Source organism: Salvia splendens, chromosome 19 (assembly GCF_004379255.2).
Source record: "Salvia splendens isolate huo1 chromosome 19, SspV2, whole genome shotgun sequence".
NCBI lineage: Eukaryota > Viridiplantae > Streptophyta > Magnoliopsida > Lamiales > Lamiaceae > Salvia > Salvia splendens.
In genome coordinates this window covers 24,476,619-24,492,276 of record NC_056050.1, presented here as the reverse complement: position 1 = coordinate 24,492,276, position 15,658 = coordinate 24,476,619, and the positions used below count along the sequence as shown (strand labels likewise).

At 39.0% G+C, this 15,658-nt stretch overlaps 4 protein-coding genes across 4 annotated transcripts; 1 reads left to right on the top strand and 3 right to left on the bottom strand.

Moving 5' to 3' along the window:
• Positions 1-842: 842 nt before the first annotated feature.
• LOC121780338 (pentatricopeptide repeat-containing protein At3g49240, mitochondrial-like) lies at positions 843-3,364 on the top strand. Its single transcript, XM_042177916.1, has 2 exons — positions 843-2,925; positions 3,227-3,364. Exon 1 carries the CDS (start codon positions 898-900, stop codon positions 2,908-2,910), a length of 2,013 nt encoding a protein of 670 aa, XP_042033850.1. The 5' UTR covers positions 843-897; the 3' UTR covers positions 2,911-2,925; positions 3,227-3,364.
• LOC121780341 (E3 ubiquitin-protein ligase SINAT5-like) lies at positions 3,182-4,963 on the bottom strand. Its single transcript, XM_042177919.1, has 3 exons — positions 4,337-4,963; positions 3,743-4,129; positions 3,182-3,629 (listed from the first exon to the last, which is right to left on the bottom strand). The coding sequence occupies exons 1-3, from the start codon at positions 4,544-4,546 to the stop codon at positions 3,264-3,266; spliced, it is 963 nt and encodes a 320-aa protein (XP_042033853.1). The 5' UTR covers positions 4,547-4,963; the 3' UTR covers positions 3,182-3,263.
• Positions 4,964-5,606: 643 nt separating this feature from the next.
• LOC121780340 (CLP protease regulatory subunit CLPX1, mitochondrial-like) lies at positions 5,607-10,417 on the bottom strand. Its single transcript, XM_042177918.1, has 15 exons — positions 9,543-10,417; positions 9,402-9,460; positions 9,127-9,227; positions 8,799-8,878; positions 8,480-8,530; positions 7,995-8,069; positions 7,815-7,892; positions 7,455-7,511; positions 7,188-7,258; positions 6,998-7,097; positions 6,605-6,709; positions 6,380-6,442; positions 6,159-6,281; positions 5,897-6,055; positions 5,607-5,817 (listed from the first exon to the last, which is right to left on the bottom strand). The coding sequence occupies exons 1-15, from the start codon at positions 10,050-10,052 to the stop codon at positions 5,746-5,748; spliced, it is 1,704 nt and encodes a 567-aa protein (XP_042033852.1). The 5' UTR covers positions 10,053-10,417; the 3' UTR covers positions 5,607-5,745.
• Positions 10,418-11,632: 1,215 nt separating this feature from the next.
• Positions 11,633-14,350, bottom strand: LOC121780342 (nicotinamide/nicotinic acid mononucleotide adenylyltransferase). The gene is made up of 10 exons (XM_042177920.1): positions 13,883-14,350; positions 13,703-13,775; positions 13,515-13,588; positions 13,206-13,291; positions 12,856-12,939; positions 12,673-12,757; positions 12,513-12,592; positions 12,345-12,446; positions 12,215-12,273; positions 11,633-12,108 (listed from the first exon to the last, which is right to left on the bottom strand). Exons 1-10 carry the CDS (start codon positions 13,899-13,901, stop codon positions 12,003-12,005), a joined length of 768 nt encoding a protein of 255 aa, XP_042033854.1. The 5' UTR covers positions 13,902-14,350; the 3' UTR covers positions 11,633-12,002.
• Between the last annotated feature and the right edge of the window lie 1,308 nt (positions 14,351-15,658).

The following is a 15,658-nucleotide window of genomic DNA, read 5'->3' as shown; positions in this document are numbered from 1 at the left end:
TAAATTCCAATATTCATGGCTACCATATTTGGTTGTGACAAAGTGATTGTACCTCGACACGTGACCACTCAACTAGCATATGATAATCAATATCCATTTCTAATAATGTGCATCAATTTGAATAAAATTATAAGTCGGATCAGTTCTATATATAAAGCCACAAATAACAATATTTCTCACCTATGTATGCATGGATTAGATATGACGAAACTTGGACACTATGGTTACCATACACATAGTCTATGGATGTATATACAAAGCCTGAGACCTAAGTGCTAACCAATTGCGCCCCCAAGCCATAGTGGCTCTGCCTCTGCCTAATGACTTACATATTTCTTGATTTATGTTTATATCATTGCAAAACAAAATACAATAAAAGTAAACCACCTCATAATTTGTATATTTCTTTTGTTGTTTATGCATCTACCATTGCAAAAACAAAACAAAAGTAACCACCTCATATTCAATTTCACTAATAGAGTTGTATTGTGTAGGAATAACATTATAAATGAACAATAATAATACTCCCTCCGTCCCGGACTACTCGCACATTTCCTTTTCGGCACGGAGATTAAGGAATGAGTGTATAGCAAAGTCAACAATTGCGGCTATAGGTGATAATTTTTACTAAAAATGGAAAGAGTGCAAATAACTTGGGACGCCCAGAAAGGAAATAAGTGCAAGTAGTCCGGGACGGAGGGAGTAGCATTATACTTATACCAAAACATTGCATTTTCTAAAATAAATACAGTCCAACTAATAAAACTATAAAGCCCATACTTGAGTTACAAAATATATATGAATCCAATTATGGCCCAACTAATAATTAATGATCTCTGAAACATAAACCCCAAAACCCCTCTCTCATTTTCACACACAACACACAGTAATCAATCCATGGCGCTTTCCAAACCCTCATTCCTCAATCAGCTCGTCAGAGCCCTAAATTCCCGCCACCACGCGCCGCCGCAGGCCTATCTCCTTGTCCGCCGCTTCTCCTTTGCCACCCCGGAGGAAGCCGCCGCCGAGCGCCGCAAGCGCAAGCGCCGCCTCCGCATCGAGCCGCCACTCTCCGCTCTCCGCCACCAGCAACAGCAGCCCCGCCCCGCCCCGGCACCGCAGAATCCAAATGCCCCGAAGCTCCCCGAGCCCGCTTCCGCGATCTCCGGAACCCGCCTCAACCTCCACAACAAAATCCTCAAGCTCATACGCGAGAACGATCTCGAGGAGGCGGCGCTCTTCACGCGCCACTCGGTCTACTCCAATTGCCGCCCTACTATCCACACCTGCAATGCGGTGATGGCGGCACAGCTGCGCCAGGGACAATTCGCCGAGCTCCTCACGTTCCACCGCTTCATCACGCAAGCCGGCATAGCCGCTAACGTCGTAACATACAATATCCTCCTTACTCTTTATTTCGACTGCAGGAAGCTAGATTTAGCCCTAGAGCAATACCGACAGCTGATTAACGATGCCCCTTTCAATCCATCGCCTACTACATATCGCATTTTGATTAAGGGGTTAGTAGATATTCAGCAAGTTGAAAAAGCAATTGAGATTAAGAACGAACTGCAGACAAAGGGGTTTAAGCCGGATCCTACTGTCTATTCCTATTTGGTGGAAGGGCAGGTGAAGAATTCGAATGCAGATAGTGTTTTTGAGTTGTATGAGGAATTGAAGCAGAAATTGGGGGCAGATGAGATCTTGGATGGGGTGATATACGGGAATTTGATGAAAGGCTACTTTTTGAAGGGAATGGAAGCAGAGGCCATGGAGGTGTATGACAAGGTTCTCGGTGAGGATTCCACAGTTAAGATGAATGCTGTTTCGTATAATTATGTCTTGGAGGCTTTGAGCAAGAATGGAAAGTTTGATGAGGCATTGAAGTTGTTTGAGAGGATGAGGAATGAGCATGATCCTCCGAGGAAATTGAGTGTGAATTTGGGTAGCTATAATGTTGTAGCTGATGGTTATTGTGCAGCGAAGAGATTTGATGAGGCTGTTGAGGTTTTCAATAGCATGGGAGAGAAAAGATGCAATCCTGATACTTTGTCGTGTAATGTGCTGATTGATCGGTTGTGTAGTAACAACAAATTGGCCGAGGCGGAGGAGCTGTACCAGGGGATGGCTGATAAGAATGTGAATCCAGATGAGTATACCTTTGGTTCACTGATGGATACTTGCTTGAAGGAGAATAGGCTAGGTGACGCGGCTCACTACTTTGGGACAATGGTTCAGTTGAAGCTTAGGCCAAACCTGGCAGTCTATAACAGGCTTGTTGAGGCATTGGTTAAGGCTGGCGAGGTTGATGAGGCGAAATTTTTCTTTGACTTGATGGTGCCAAAGCTGAGGATGAATGATGATACATACAAGTTCATCATGAATGCACTGTCTGGGATAGGGAAGCACGATGAAGTGGTGAAGATTGTTGATAGAATGTTGAGGGAGGATCCCGGGGATTTCACCGAGGAGTTGGAGGAGTTTGTTAGGGAATTGTTGAGGAAGGAAGGGATAGAAGATGAGGTGACGAATCTTAAGTTGCAGTTGGAGAAGGAGAAAGCTGATGCCGCTGCTAAAGCTGCTGAAGAAGCTGCAAAAGCTAAGGCTAGCACTAGTATAGCTATGGCTGATCTGTTGTCTTCTAAGTCGTTTGGAAAGAAGCTGGATGTGGAAGAATTGTCATCTGAAGGCAAAGAGGAGGATTCTGTTTCCACAGCTCCGGAAGTGGAGAACATAATGAGGAATGATGCCGCAGAAAATGAGGAAGAACTGTCAGCTGAAGGCAAAGAGGAGGATTCTGTTTCCACGGCTCCAGAAGTGGAGAACGTAATGAGGAATGATGCCGTAGAAAATGAGGTTATTGGTGAAGAATCAGCAGAAAATGAAGGCAGCAGTGTAAATGAGAAGTAACTGCTTGACTTGGAGGTATACTAGAGAGCAAGTAATTGTTTTATTTCTCAATTGTAGATTTTGAGAATCTCTCCAATTTTGTGCCTGCACTGCACCTCAATCATTCCATATTATATGTCATTGAATTTGAGATGCAAGGATGATTATTCGTAAGGTATGATGTGCAGTCATTTTAGTGTAATTTGGGTTCCACTTCTCATTGCAAATTGTTACCAAGCATTGACCTTAATATCAGCATGTTAAGTGTTGAATCTAAGCAATGGTAAAAATCTTTAGCAACCAAAGGTAATGGTATTAACTCTGGTAATACATGCAGGAGTAGAGAAGTTAAAAATTTACAGGAGTGAATCTGATCAGGTAGAAAGACTAGGTACACAAGCCCCAGCAGAATCTGGATTCTGATGCTCCTTCCAGATCCTTCCGGTAACTCTGAGCTTAAGCTCCTTCTTGTCGCCTCCGGAGAAGAAGAGTGCCATGTTGCGTTGGATGATAAGACCGTCGTGGCTATCCCTAACCTTACGGTGACTATCTCTAATGCTTCGTGGGGTGCCTTCCCACGTGAGCTTTCTACCATTTCCTCCTACCTCTAAGCTGTAGCTATAGTTTCGGGCTTCAACTTCGTCGCCCATGAAACGTAGGAACGCCATGTAAACAGGTGCCATTCCCATCTGAAATGCTTCAAAGTGAAGGCAGAAATATTGCCCAAAACAATTGAATACCTGATCAAACAGTGAAAGAATATCACATAATTAAACATTCCATGGATGCATTCTTACATCAATCTTTCATAAGACTTCTCAGAGATGATTATGAAGAAAAGCATTGAACTCACAGTCAACATCCATGTCGCATTTTCTACTTCACGAGGATTTGACTTCACGTATCTGTGATTGAACGTGCATCCTGAGTGCATGTCCACTTTATGGTCGTCTCTCAAGTGAGCAACGAGATCAGGAATGTCTCCTGTTACTATACACTCTGATCCAGCATATGGACAACTATATGGTCGGAAATCGCAAACTGCTTCGTGTTTGGGTTTGCTGTAGTAGGGGAATATCTCCGGGCAGCCTAGCGAGTGGTACCTGCAGGGCAGCTCCAGCGACTCTGCAACCTTCTCGAGCGCCAAGCACCTGATGTCCCCTAGCTCTTGTCTGCAGGTAGGGCACCGGTTATGCACCCGTGCCTTACATGTCGAACAGATAGTGTGCCCATTGTGACACTGCAGAAAAACAAGAACAACATATACCATATATCATTCATTCTGATCAACTATACACTGTTTCTATCTAAAAAGAAACATACTCCTACACTGTTTCTATCTAGAAAGCATGGAAAACTGTAGTTTCTAAACCATGTGAAGAAACTAGCATTATCTATAATCACATCTCATTCAAAATAACAAAAAATGTCTCAAAATAATCAAAACCTGATGGATTGGGGGGTACATGGAATTTGTGCAAACAGGGCACTCCAGCAATTCATAAACACTAGTAGGGGTAGTAATCACAGGAGATAACAAATTGTGAGGTTTTGAAGAATAATGTTTCTTGGGGAAAGGGTGTGAAGAAATTTCTTCATCCTCAACTCCATCTGATGCATAAACACACTCCACATTTTCTGTTTCAATTGTTGGCATTTTCAATTAGGGAAGGGGAAAAAATCCCAAAATCCACCCCCAATTCAGAAGACCTAATTTTGTTTCAAAATTAGCACCAAATCCCGGCTTGTGAAATAAAACTCCAACCTTTGGTATGACATCAACATCCCATTTCAGGAAATCTAATAATTTGATGAAATATCAAATTCGTACTTCTAAAAATTTGATTTTTTGCAGAAATTTGAGACCCCCACTTCCCAAAAAATACAATATTTTCTGGAATTAAGGGGTCTGCTTCGTATTTTTTGCCCTGTTTTCCTCCTCCCTTAACTTTCTGTTCAATTAAGGGAAGAAGAAACCAAAAGAATTTTGCAAGAAAACTCGAGGAAATATTAAAAGAGATAATCAGAAATGATCACCCCTGAAAAACAGGTTCTTTTGTTATCTCTCTCCCTCTCTGGATCATGATATAATTAATTTTAGAAAGTTAATCCAACGGTTATGTATAAATATTTATTTTAGTACCTTATTTGTTGGCTGGGATATTAAGCATAAAGAAGTTTGTTCATGTATCTAATTATATAATTTCAAACTAATCTACACCTGTGTAAAACAACATTTTCATAAGATTTAGCCTGCCTCCTATTAATTTTTAGAATAATTTTGTAATTATGACATAATTTCATGGCGTTTAAAATACAGATGCAGTATTTGGATAATTATTAGGATCTAAATATTGACAAAGAGGTTTATCATTAGTTGAGCCAACCATTCAACCCAACCAAAAATATTGTTATCTGTCTCAATCGGAATAATCTGATTGAATTTTTGTAGGGGTCTATAGATTAGTATAGTTGGAAACAAAAACAGTTCAATTTAATCTATGATGATAACCATAAATCTAAATCTTCAAAACAAAGTTAAAAAGACTAGATTTGTATTCCAACTTACGCCAAATGTAACCATTCCTATTTACAAATAAATATTATGAATATACTATAATTAACTTAGGAATGCTTATTTTTAGAAGCTTACAAGTTACAAAAATATTTGGATAATTAAGCTTATAAAAAGAAAGATAAAAGAGGCACCATATTCATGAGAGAATGAGAGATCATCATTCCTTCCATGTACATGTATAAAGTGGCAACAAATAAGAGAGAAGTTTGCTACATCTGCTAAATAAATTATTCAGTTTAATTATATGCTGCTGTACATGTCTCCTTACTACCCAAAGTTTACAATGCTGCAATGGAGGGAAGCTCTTGCTCGGCCTCGCCCTCTCCTTCGCTCGATTCTGCAGGCGTCGCCTGCACCAGAAAGATGGCATCAGATATAATAGACACGAGAAGACGAGAAATCCCTACACTCTCGCGCCATCAACAATACCTGCTGTGACTCCTTCCCCTTGTCTTGTGAAGAGTATCGCTCGTATGATCCCTTGCCGTAGAGGATTTTGGCCCCACAGCCACGCACCTCAGATCCAATCGACTCTCCATCTACCACGACTGCGTCTATTATGTCATCTCCGGTTCTAACATCAGGGATCTGCACAATGCATTATCTAAGTATCGATGGAAGATATTTGAAACTAGGATGTATCATAGATGTGTGAAGCTACACGAAATCACGAGAGGGGAGGATCACAAACCTCGTACATTGCATCCATCAAAACGTTCTCCAGCATCGCTCTTAAACCCCTAGCTCCGGTGTTCTTGGTTATTGCTTTCCTTGCGATCAATCTCAATGCATCCTCCGTGAAGTGCAGCTTCACCTGAGAAACGAGTGCATAACGGCGTGGAATCAAAGGAGAGAAGACGTAAAGTGATCTTGAGATTCATGTTTCTCGATGGAGGAGGAAAGATGCCTTACTCCATTCATATGGAACATTTTCTTGTACTGCTTCCCTAACGCATTCTTAGGCTCCGTTAGAACCTGAAAAATAATTCGATCAACACTGCATAACACAAGACATTACAAAAATTATCGAAACCAACAACTAAGGATGTCGGTCTCCACGCTCTTCAAGAGGTATAGACTAGGAACATATGAAGGAACAAAAACCAAGCACTTCGTCATTCAGCCAAAAAAACGCACCTGAACGAGCTGATCCTCAGTAAGAGCCGACAAGTTCACAAGGATAGGAAATCGCCCAACAAACTCAGGTATTAGCCCATATGCAATAAGATCGCTACTCTCAACCTGCAAAATCGATAGAGTCATCATCAACATCAACATTATGTTGTACTATATTTCAATAAGAAATTATAAGAATATGTTAGGAATCTTGATTGCGAAAAAATGGCTTCAGCCTAATAACTCAATATTCTGTCTGTGGAGAATTTTACACTACCAAGTAGCACATTCGATGCTGGTTTTGGATATGTTTCTCCAACATACAAACACTGTCGTATGGAACAATTGCTGTGTTTGCATGACAATATAAAGAGCTGAGCACAGTTATGAAAACTATGTTGCTATTGAGCTTACAGTTTCTAGTAAGGATGAGGTTACAGCAGCACTTGTAACACCGCCTGTTCTCATATTAGCCCGCACAGGAGCACCAAACCCGATAGAGGAATCATGACGTCTGAGATGCATTTCCACAAAACTATCAGTTTCAGACTTTCGGTAGGTACAGAGATGGTGCATTTCACTTTGATAGGTGAAGTCAGATTACCTTTCCGAGATTGTTTTTTCCAAGTCAATAAAGGCTCCGCCGCATATAAAGAGGATGTCTTTTGTGTCAATCTGCACAAGAAAGCATAAAAAGAGAGACAATAAGAGGTGGCGAAAAATCGTAAAACTATACATTTTGATCCTGTTATGGTTTTTATACTAAAAAAACAATTACCCTTTTGCCCTCTCTTGTAAAAGATACCATTGTGATATCGAACTTCGCATGTGATGCCAATTAGTATGCTGGGTAATGATGTTAAGTTGTTACCTGAATATTATCACCTCTTGGATGTTTTCGAGCACCCTTCTCTGGGACATTGACCACCTACAGAGTAAAATGGTAGATGGTAAAAATAGATCTCTTAATTGGGTGACTCAAATACTCTGAGTTCAGGAACATATCACTGACTTTACAATCCATTTGAACAATGAAAGGACCTAATAATGAAGGTGAATTCATCCAACATCTAAAAGAGACCATATTGAGGAAGCTGATGTGTATACGACAAAACCAAGCCTAAACTGATACACTTTATTAACATGAGATTTATGTTTCAATGCTAAGATGAGGCATGTTAGCAACATAACAAAGAATCCACATGATTCCATAACATGTAAAAGTACTTACAGTTCCCTCGAGCATTTTCAACAGGGCTTGCTGGACACCTTCCCCGGATACATCCCTACTAATGTTTAGGCTCTCAGCCTACGGATTAAACAAAGAACAAGTTGGAAATTAGAAAACTATATAAGATTCAATATGCAGTTGACGATTTTGGAAAATTAATCAGTTGCCACAGTATGCGACCTTTTTTGTTATCTTATCTACTTCATCAATATAAATTATTCCCTGCTGAGCTGCTGCAACATTATAGTCTGCAGCCTGAAACAGAAAAAGAAAAATTTTATAGGTACTGCACTTGGCAAACATCTTAACCTTGATAAATATTAAAATGAAAATTCTGAAACATTTTGAACACAATGATGTAATTGGCATGTTTAAATTTTTAAAAGAAACAAAACTTTTCACTTATCCTTAAAATAGAGAGAGCTGTGTTTTAGTGACCATCAAGAGTTGGAGAAGCCGACAAAAAAAACAAGGAATACCAGACGGAGAGGAATAACATGCATAGAGATAGCCAACTGCAAAATGTTATCTTTACCACTCTAGAAAGATCACAAAAATCGACAAGAAATTCCATATTTGGGATATAAATCACAAGTAAACTGAACCCAGAAAAGGATCTGAATGCAAACACATTCTGGAAACATTATACTATGTGCTATGCTTACCGTAAGCAGCTTGTATAAAATGGACTCAACATCTTCCCCAACATATCCTGCCTGAAAAATGAGACATACTTTTTGTCAGAAAAAAGAAACGATATAACATGATTTTTGTTCAAATTGTTGGATCATATTGTAATTGTTTAATTGTTAAAGTTAGAAAATTGCTGACTTGCAATGGGAAAACCCTCTTCATTACAGCATCAAAACATTCAATCATTTTCCTCATGAGAAAAATTCTACCAGTCCAAAGTTTGGCAATACTTCCCTAACCAGATCATGCCAAATAACCAAACTTCCAAAGTGAAATGTGGAAAAGACGTGCCTGAGTAAGTGTAGTTGCATCAGCTATTACAAAGGGAACGTTCACCAACCGTGCCAAAGTTTTGGCGAGTAGTGTCTTCCCTGTCCTTAAGATGACATCAGAAGATCACAGTGAAACAGTAGAATTGGAGAGTTGGGAAAATGAGGAACCATTATTGATCCGCTTCCAAAAAAATGATTGCATACTTTGAAGTTCAGTTCACTAAACTAATTTTCACAAGTCCTACTGCATGCTCACAATTTCATGAAAGACTCGAGAGGAAGAGTTTTTCAACTATCTCTACATAGCGAAGAATACTAGAAATGAACCCAGTCATTCAGTAAATTACCTGAACCGGTTGGCCCCATCAAAAGAATGTTGCTTTTCTCAAGTTCAACATGCTCATTCTCCTTCCCATCCGTTTTGTTACCATCCACACTCTCAGCAGGCCTAACTTTCAAGGCATAGCATAACATCAGATATTCGTATATCAACATAAAAGAAATCAGCATCATTCTGGTCACCTAATCCACACAGAAGAGATGGATTGCAATGTAAATCTCTATCAACACACGAGCCCTAATTGAGCTAAAGTAGACTAAAACTTATCACAAAATCAATCACCTCTGCGAGGAGTCACTATATATCCTCTTGTAGTGATTATACACAGCAACAGCAAGAACCTGCAACAACGAAACCCCATTAGACCCCATTACATCAAAACTAGATCTTCCAATCCTAAATGGAAATTGATAAACCATGAACCTTTTTAGCTCTCTCCTGGCCAATCACAAACTTGTCAAGACCTCTACATATCTCCTTAGGGGTTGGGAAGTTCGACCCGAGGTTCGACCCACCCCAGCACCTGTCCTTCTGGCCTTGTCCAAACCCCCCACCCGAGCCGGAATTGGAGCCATCATTATCCCCCACTTGAAACAATTTTACCCCTGGCCTCACCACAATCCCATCACCCCCTGCTCCCCCCGGTGGCTGCCACACCTCCGGTGGCTCGCCCTGAGAGCTGAAATTCTCAATTCTCCTCCCATTCTTGAAGAATATCGATGTATTGTTGCCGTTACCGATGTAGAGTGGCTTGAATGGGGTAAAGCGCGATAGAAAACTCGAGCTCCGGTGATGATTGCTGCCGGAAACGGAGCTCCACTGGAAACGGTTGGCCCGACCCGCTTGCTTATGGGTCCGGATGAAGTATCTGAATTGCGATGCAGCAAGTGAAGCTGTATCTCTCGATGACTTTGACCTCAGCGCAGCAGCCATCAAGAATCTTCCAGGAATCAACTAGAGATAAGCTAAATAACAATTTGCAGCAGATACTTATTGATATACACTGAAATATGGTACATGAATTTTGTTAATTTTACAGTGAAAACAGGAAATGGGTTTGGGATAATAAAAGGGAATCGATCGAGAGAGGGTCGCGCACAGATTCTCCAAATTGACTGATCGATGAAATTGCAGTAAAGATTGGATTTTTAGGGTTGAGGAAGACAGATTGAGAGTGAATTTAGACAAAAAAAAGGGGGTTATTTCATCAGGGATATGAAACATGATTGAATTGTTTCGTTGTCGATGACTAAAGATTAAATCTTTTTACTGTGGGTCGAAATATTGATTATTTATAGCAATATTTAAGATAATTATAGTTACCTCTAGAAATATCCCGTCTTTCTATGGCGAAAGAGCTAGGAAACAAATGTATGAAAATGAAACAAAAACAAAGCTTTCTTTGTAACAGATTTCTACAAAAAGTTGCAAGAAATGGTGTGGTTACAGTGAGGACAAGCAAAAATACAGCAAGAAAAGGGAAACAAGATTTAAAATTTCAATATTGCACGCATAATACACATACAACAGAAAATTCAATACAAATGTCGCCTCATTTCGAATCTGTGTTTATTGATTTAGTAATAGAAAAACTTCCCAAATGCATGATACAATCATCTCTACACAAATCATGCACACATGTGTTACTTTATGTATTTATGTTTCTATTTTTGTGTGTGTAACAGAATGTAGAAAATCAACATTAAAATGGCATTTATTTGACTCAACAACCAACATTAGTCCTTTTCTTGCCATTCATGCTTACATTGGAGCTAAATCTTAGCCCCTACTAAAACAAACAAGGTTTTTTGTGGCTACTATGGTACATTCCAATCCTTATATATATATATATCTCTCTCGATCCTCGAGAGAACTATATATAGGACTCTCAAACGACTAACTAATGAAAAGAAAAAAATGTGACGATAATGGTCATACTACATTAGTTAGTAACTCCTCTCCACTTTACATTAAGATATGGTAGCTTCTGGCATAAACAGATTGCATCCATAGCTAAATACGATCTGTGCTGCTACAATGTCGAAGAGTTCAACTATTCAGCTGGAGTACTCTACATCATCTAGCTTCGATTTTTTTTTTCTGGTCTGCTAGAGAAACAATGAAAACAACTAGCTTTGATGCCATGAGAATGAACAGTAAAGACTTGAGAATTCAACAGTTTGTTTATCGTAAGCAAATCAAATCCAGATAGTAAACTAAGCATATAAATCACCAAAGTCTGCAGCATATACCAACAAGTCCAGCAACAAGAAATATACGAGAGAGATGATAATGGAGGGACAACTAGAAGACACCATATTTAACCTTTGACATTAAATTTGTGGCGTCTTTAATGGCAGCATCTGCAAGCATATACAGCCAGCTTCTTAGACTATCAATAGTACACTATTATTCGTTTGTGTATCGAATAATTCAATAAGGTTATAGACAATGTGCTATAAAACAAGTCATCGCACAATTAAATAAGCTTAGATGAAAATTGATACTAGTAATTTCATGATAAAACAAATGGACTATTAATTCATAGATAACATAACTACTCCATATATTACATACCACATCACTCTCACAATAAGTGTCACATTTAGCCATTTCGGTCCGTCCCGCAATAAGAGTCACATTTCACTTTTACAATAAATGGTAAGTAGACTCCACATTCCACCAATCAATTCTACCAACATTTTATTATAAAACTAATATATATATATATGTGTGGGGGGGGGACTCATAATCCACATTGACATATTTCTAAAAAACTCAAAACTCTATTTAAGAGAAGAGATGAAGGCTAAGAAGATACAGTTTCAACCAAGCAGTTTATTTCCAGCATAAGAAACCAATGCTGTTATAAATGAATCAGATTCAATCATCTTCGTTTTTTTGAACGTATAACCCGTTGTGTTTGATATACTTGATAACTTCATCTCCTGTCAAATACTTGACTGATAATCCTCTCGAAATGCAATCTCTGCAACGAAGAATCGAAAATTGCAGGGCATATTTAATATCTCAACATCAATTTCTCAGATTCAGCCTAGAACATCTATAGAGTGGCATTCAACATTTGTTCTTACCTCAATCCAGTCGAACTGATCCCATTTGGCACCACTTCATCCACGACCATGATATTATTCTGCAAAATCAGAGAGCTGACGTTCAACAAATGCAACTCAAATATGTAGTTGCAATTGAGAAAAGGAGTACCTTGTATTCATCCAAAATATCATCCTTGGATATAATATGCTCGACGTCTTGGCCCCCTCTCCTTATACATACCAATCCGAAGTCCCTACAGATACTCTTGACCTAGGAAAATATTTGTACCAGTAAGAATTAGACTTATAAGTTTTTTCCCTAAAAAGTTGAATTTACCTGCTCGCGGACCCAGAATCCGGGAATGGCGAATGATTCTAAGAGATCAGAACCACATACGAGCATGACTTTAAGTGACTCTGTGAAGAAAAGAGAGAACTCGTAAGCTTTTTACTAACCAAAAATGGCAGTATATTTAGAAGTGATTGATAAACCTTACCGCTGGATACAATTCCACTGTCGCATAATGAAGACCTAACTCTAGACAGAATTGTCAATGTGCGTTGGTACGAGCTCTGACTTGCCTGTTCATCAATCCGACATGCGTGAGTGACCTCGTGGAAAGATGCTAGCAGAGATATCAACAGTCTGGTAATATAAGTGTTTAGAGAGAGAAGCTAACCTCCCATGGATCCACCATAACAAAATCAGAACTTCTGCAAGCAAGATTGCACATAGCAATACGATGCTCTGCACGGATAAGACCCTGAGAAAGAAGATGCAAAAATGTTCATAAAAGGAAGAGTAAAACCTCCTATGAAAAAAAGCTTCTACACCGTGCAGACTGCAGTATATCCTAAACGTGAGACATTTACCATTAACCATAATTCAAGCCTCTCAAGAACGGAAACACTACTTTCGTGAAAATCTATCCCACGTTTATTGTTTCAAACCAACTCACAGAGCATATATCAAACATAACTCTGCCTACAGACAATATATAGCATAGCATGATCATAATATCCAAAGTACCTTCTTCTTGTACGAATCGTTTACAGGTGACATGTAACCTCCAATAACACAAAACCCTTGAGAATTTACAGCATCTTTAGCCAACTCTGGGAATTAAGTCAGTAGTCAACACACCAACACATCAAAAAAGAAAATTCAACGTAGATGGACAACTAATTTTAGCATTACATTCACGTATCTCGCATTCCACATATCCAAACAACACTATTTTTTTGTAAGACAATTATTCACAACCTAAATTCAATCATCAATCATATCTCCACACACACACACAGTTAGAAAAGATTAAAAAAAGTAAAATTTTCTCACCGAAACAACGCAAGTGCATGTTTGTAGGAGGATTGAAACTTCCAGTTGAAACCAAAACTACAAAAATCTTCCCCCTATTGAGAGAAGGCCAAAAATTCCTCATTCAGTGTCACAATTTGAACTTTCTACCTCAAACAAAGGCCACAGTATTTCAAGAATCGGATATGACTGAACGTATGTAGACTTACTTGGCAACAGAGCTTGATAAACTATCTTTCTCGATAGATTTGAGGGATAATTTATCTAGTGGCAGCGGTATATCTATAAAACCAGGTAAAATTCATCATGATTTTCGAGCAAAGATCAAGTTTTTGAGTGATTGACAAGAAGTATAGAACGTGAGCTGATTGAATAAGCAGCAAATTTACCTGGGTTTGAAGCTTCCATTCGATAAATTCTTGAAGAGTAAGGAATTCCGCTTGCGCAAACACACAAACAGTTTATATGCAATCAGAACGCAGTTGATTTCTTAAAAACACAGTCTTCACAACTCACTGCTTAGGAATTTCTTTTGAATTGAATTCGAGTTGTTGTTGGAGCGTGTAGAATCCGGTGGGATATAAATGGCAAATCAAATCAACCGGAACTAATGGGTCACGAGGTAGGATTATTGTAAAAAGAATAAATAAATAATTTTATAGTAGAAAATTAACTTACTGATAGAATAAAAATAACTAATTAAAAAATACTAAAGGCAATTAGAATTTATTGATTTTTTGCTATATAAAAGAAAATGACTTCAGTACTACACCAGTTGAAAAAAGAATATAAACTCAACCACATTGTGACGAAAAAAAGTACTCCCTCCGTCCCATGCTACTCGCACTTTTCATTTTAGGCCGTAAATTTGGAATTGATTTTTTGTGTAATTAAAAAAGAATTTTAGGTGTAATGAGACATAACTTAATAAAAGAGCTCTTAACTTAAACTAACATATTAATTAAATGCATTAATTCTAACTTAAATTATAAATAGTGTAAGGACTTTTTGACGAGCCGAAAAGCAAACGTGCGAGTAGCACGGGACGGAGGGAGTACTGTTTGATGGCCTTATAAAAAAGAATATTCTACACCAGTTGAAAAACAAATATAAACTCAACCACATTTGTTTCGGACTTAGGATAAAATTCCTCGTTATTTCCTCCAATTAATTTTATAAGGCCCAAAGATTTAAAATAACAAGGCCCAAATCTGAAAATAACAAAGGGCCTCTTAAACCCACCATCTCTACGTCTCTCTTTCTCTCTCTCTTGGCCCAAACGCAGAAGCTCTCAATCCGCCGTCGCCTCCTCCGACTCACCTCTCGACGCCGGCCACTGCTCCCCGTCGAAATCAAGATGCCGCTGCTGCTGTCGGAAATCGCGACGCCGCTGCTCCGTCGCCGCTGAGAAGAGCTGCTGCAGGCTGCGTCCACGCCGTCGCTCAGAGCCGGTGCCGTCGCCGTCGTTCGGTCACAGCAGGCTGCGGTCAGCCGCCGCCTCTCAGCCGTTCCTCCGTCGCACGCCGTCGGAGGTTCGTCACAGACCGTTGTCAGCCCCGATCTACCCCGAAAGATGAGTTCTTTACCCAATTCTAAAATTCATTCGGTTTTGAGTTTGTTTTTAAGGAATTTGGAGTTGATTTGGTTTCCCATATACTTTTTCAGAATAAACATTGAAGCTTTGACTATTGATGTGGTACTCAAAATGATTTGCCGTGCTCTACTAAATTCATGAGTGACATATTGAATTTATGGGAATATGCCATTGAAAAAGACATGAAGAATAATCAGAATTTAGAGGATTATACATTTTGTTTATGAGAGAACTTCAAATTGCATGCTTGATGAAACCTACACTTCCTCTGTATCTATTTCTTTGGGAGTTAGAGAGAATGATTTAATTTATATATATATCATTATGGGTGTGTATCTATAAAGATTGGATTTGATTTGATAGAGATATTCTAGGGAGGGGGAGATATGGATAAATCTTTTGTTGATGGGGTTTGGATAACTATATTTGATTAAATAATTGACTACAAATTTGAAATAAATAATTAATTTTTTTTTTTCCTTTTTTAACGGAGTCTTACAGCACGAGAGGAAGGCGCGAAGCTGATGTCGAAGAGAATGAGTGCATCAGCATTTGTTGGGGTCGAGAGATG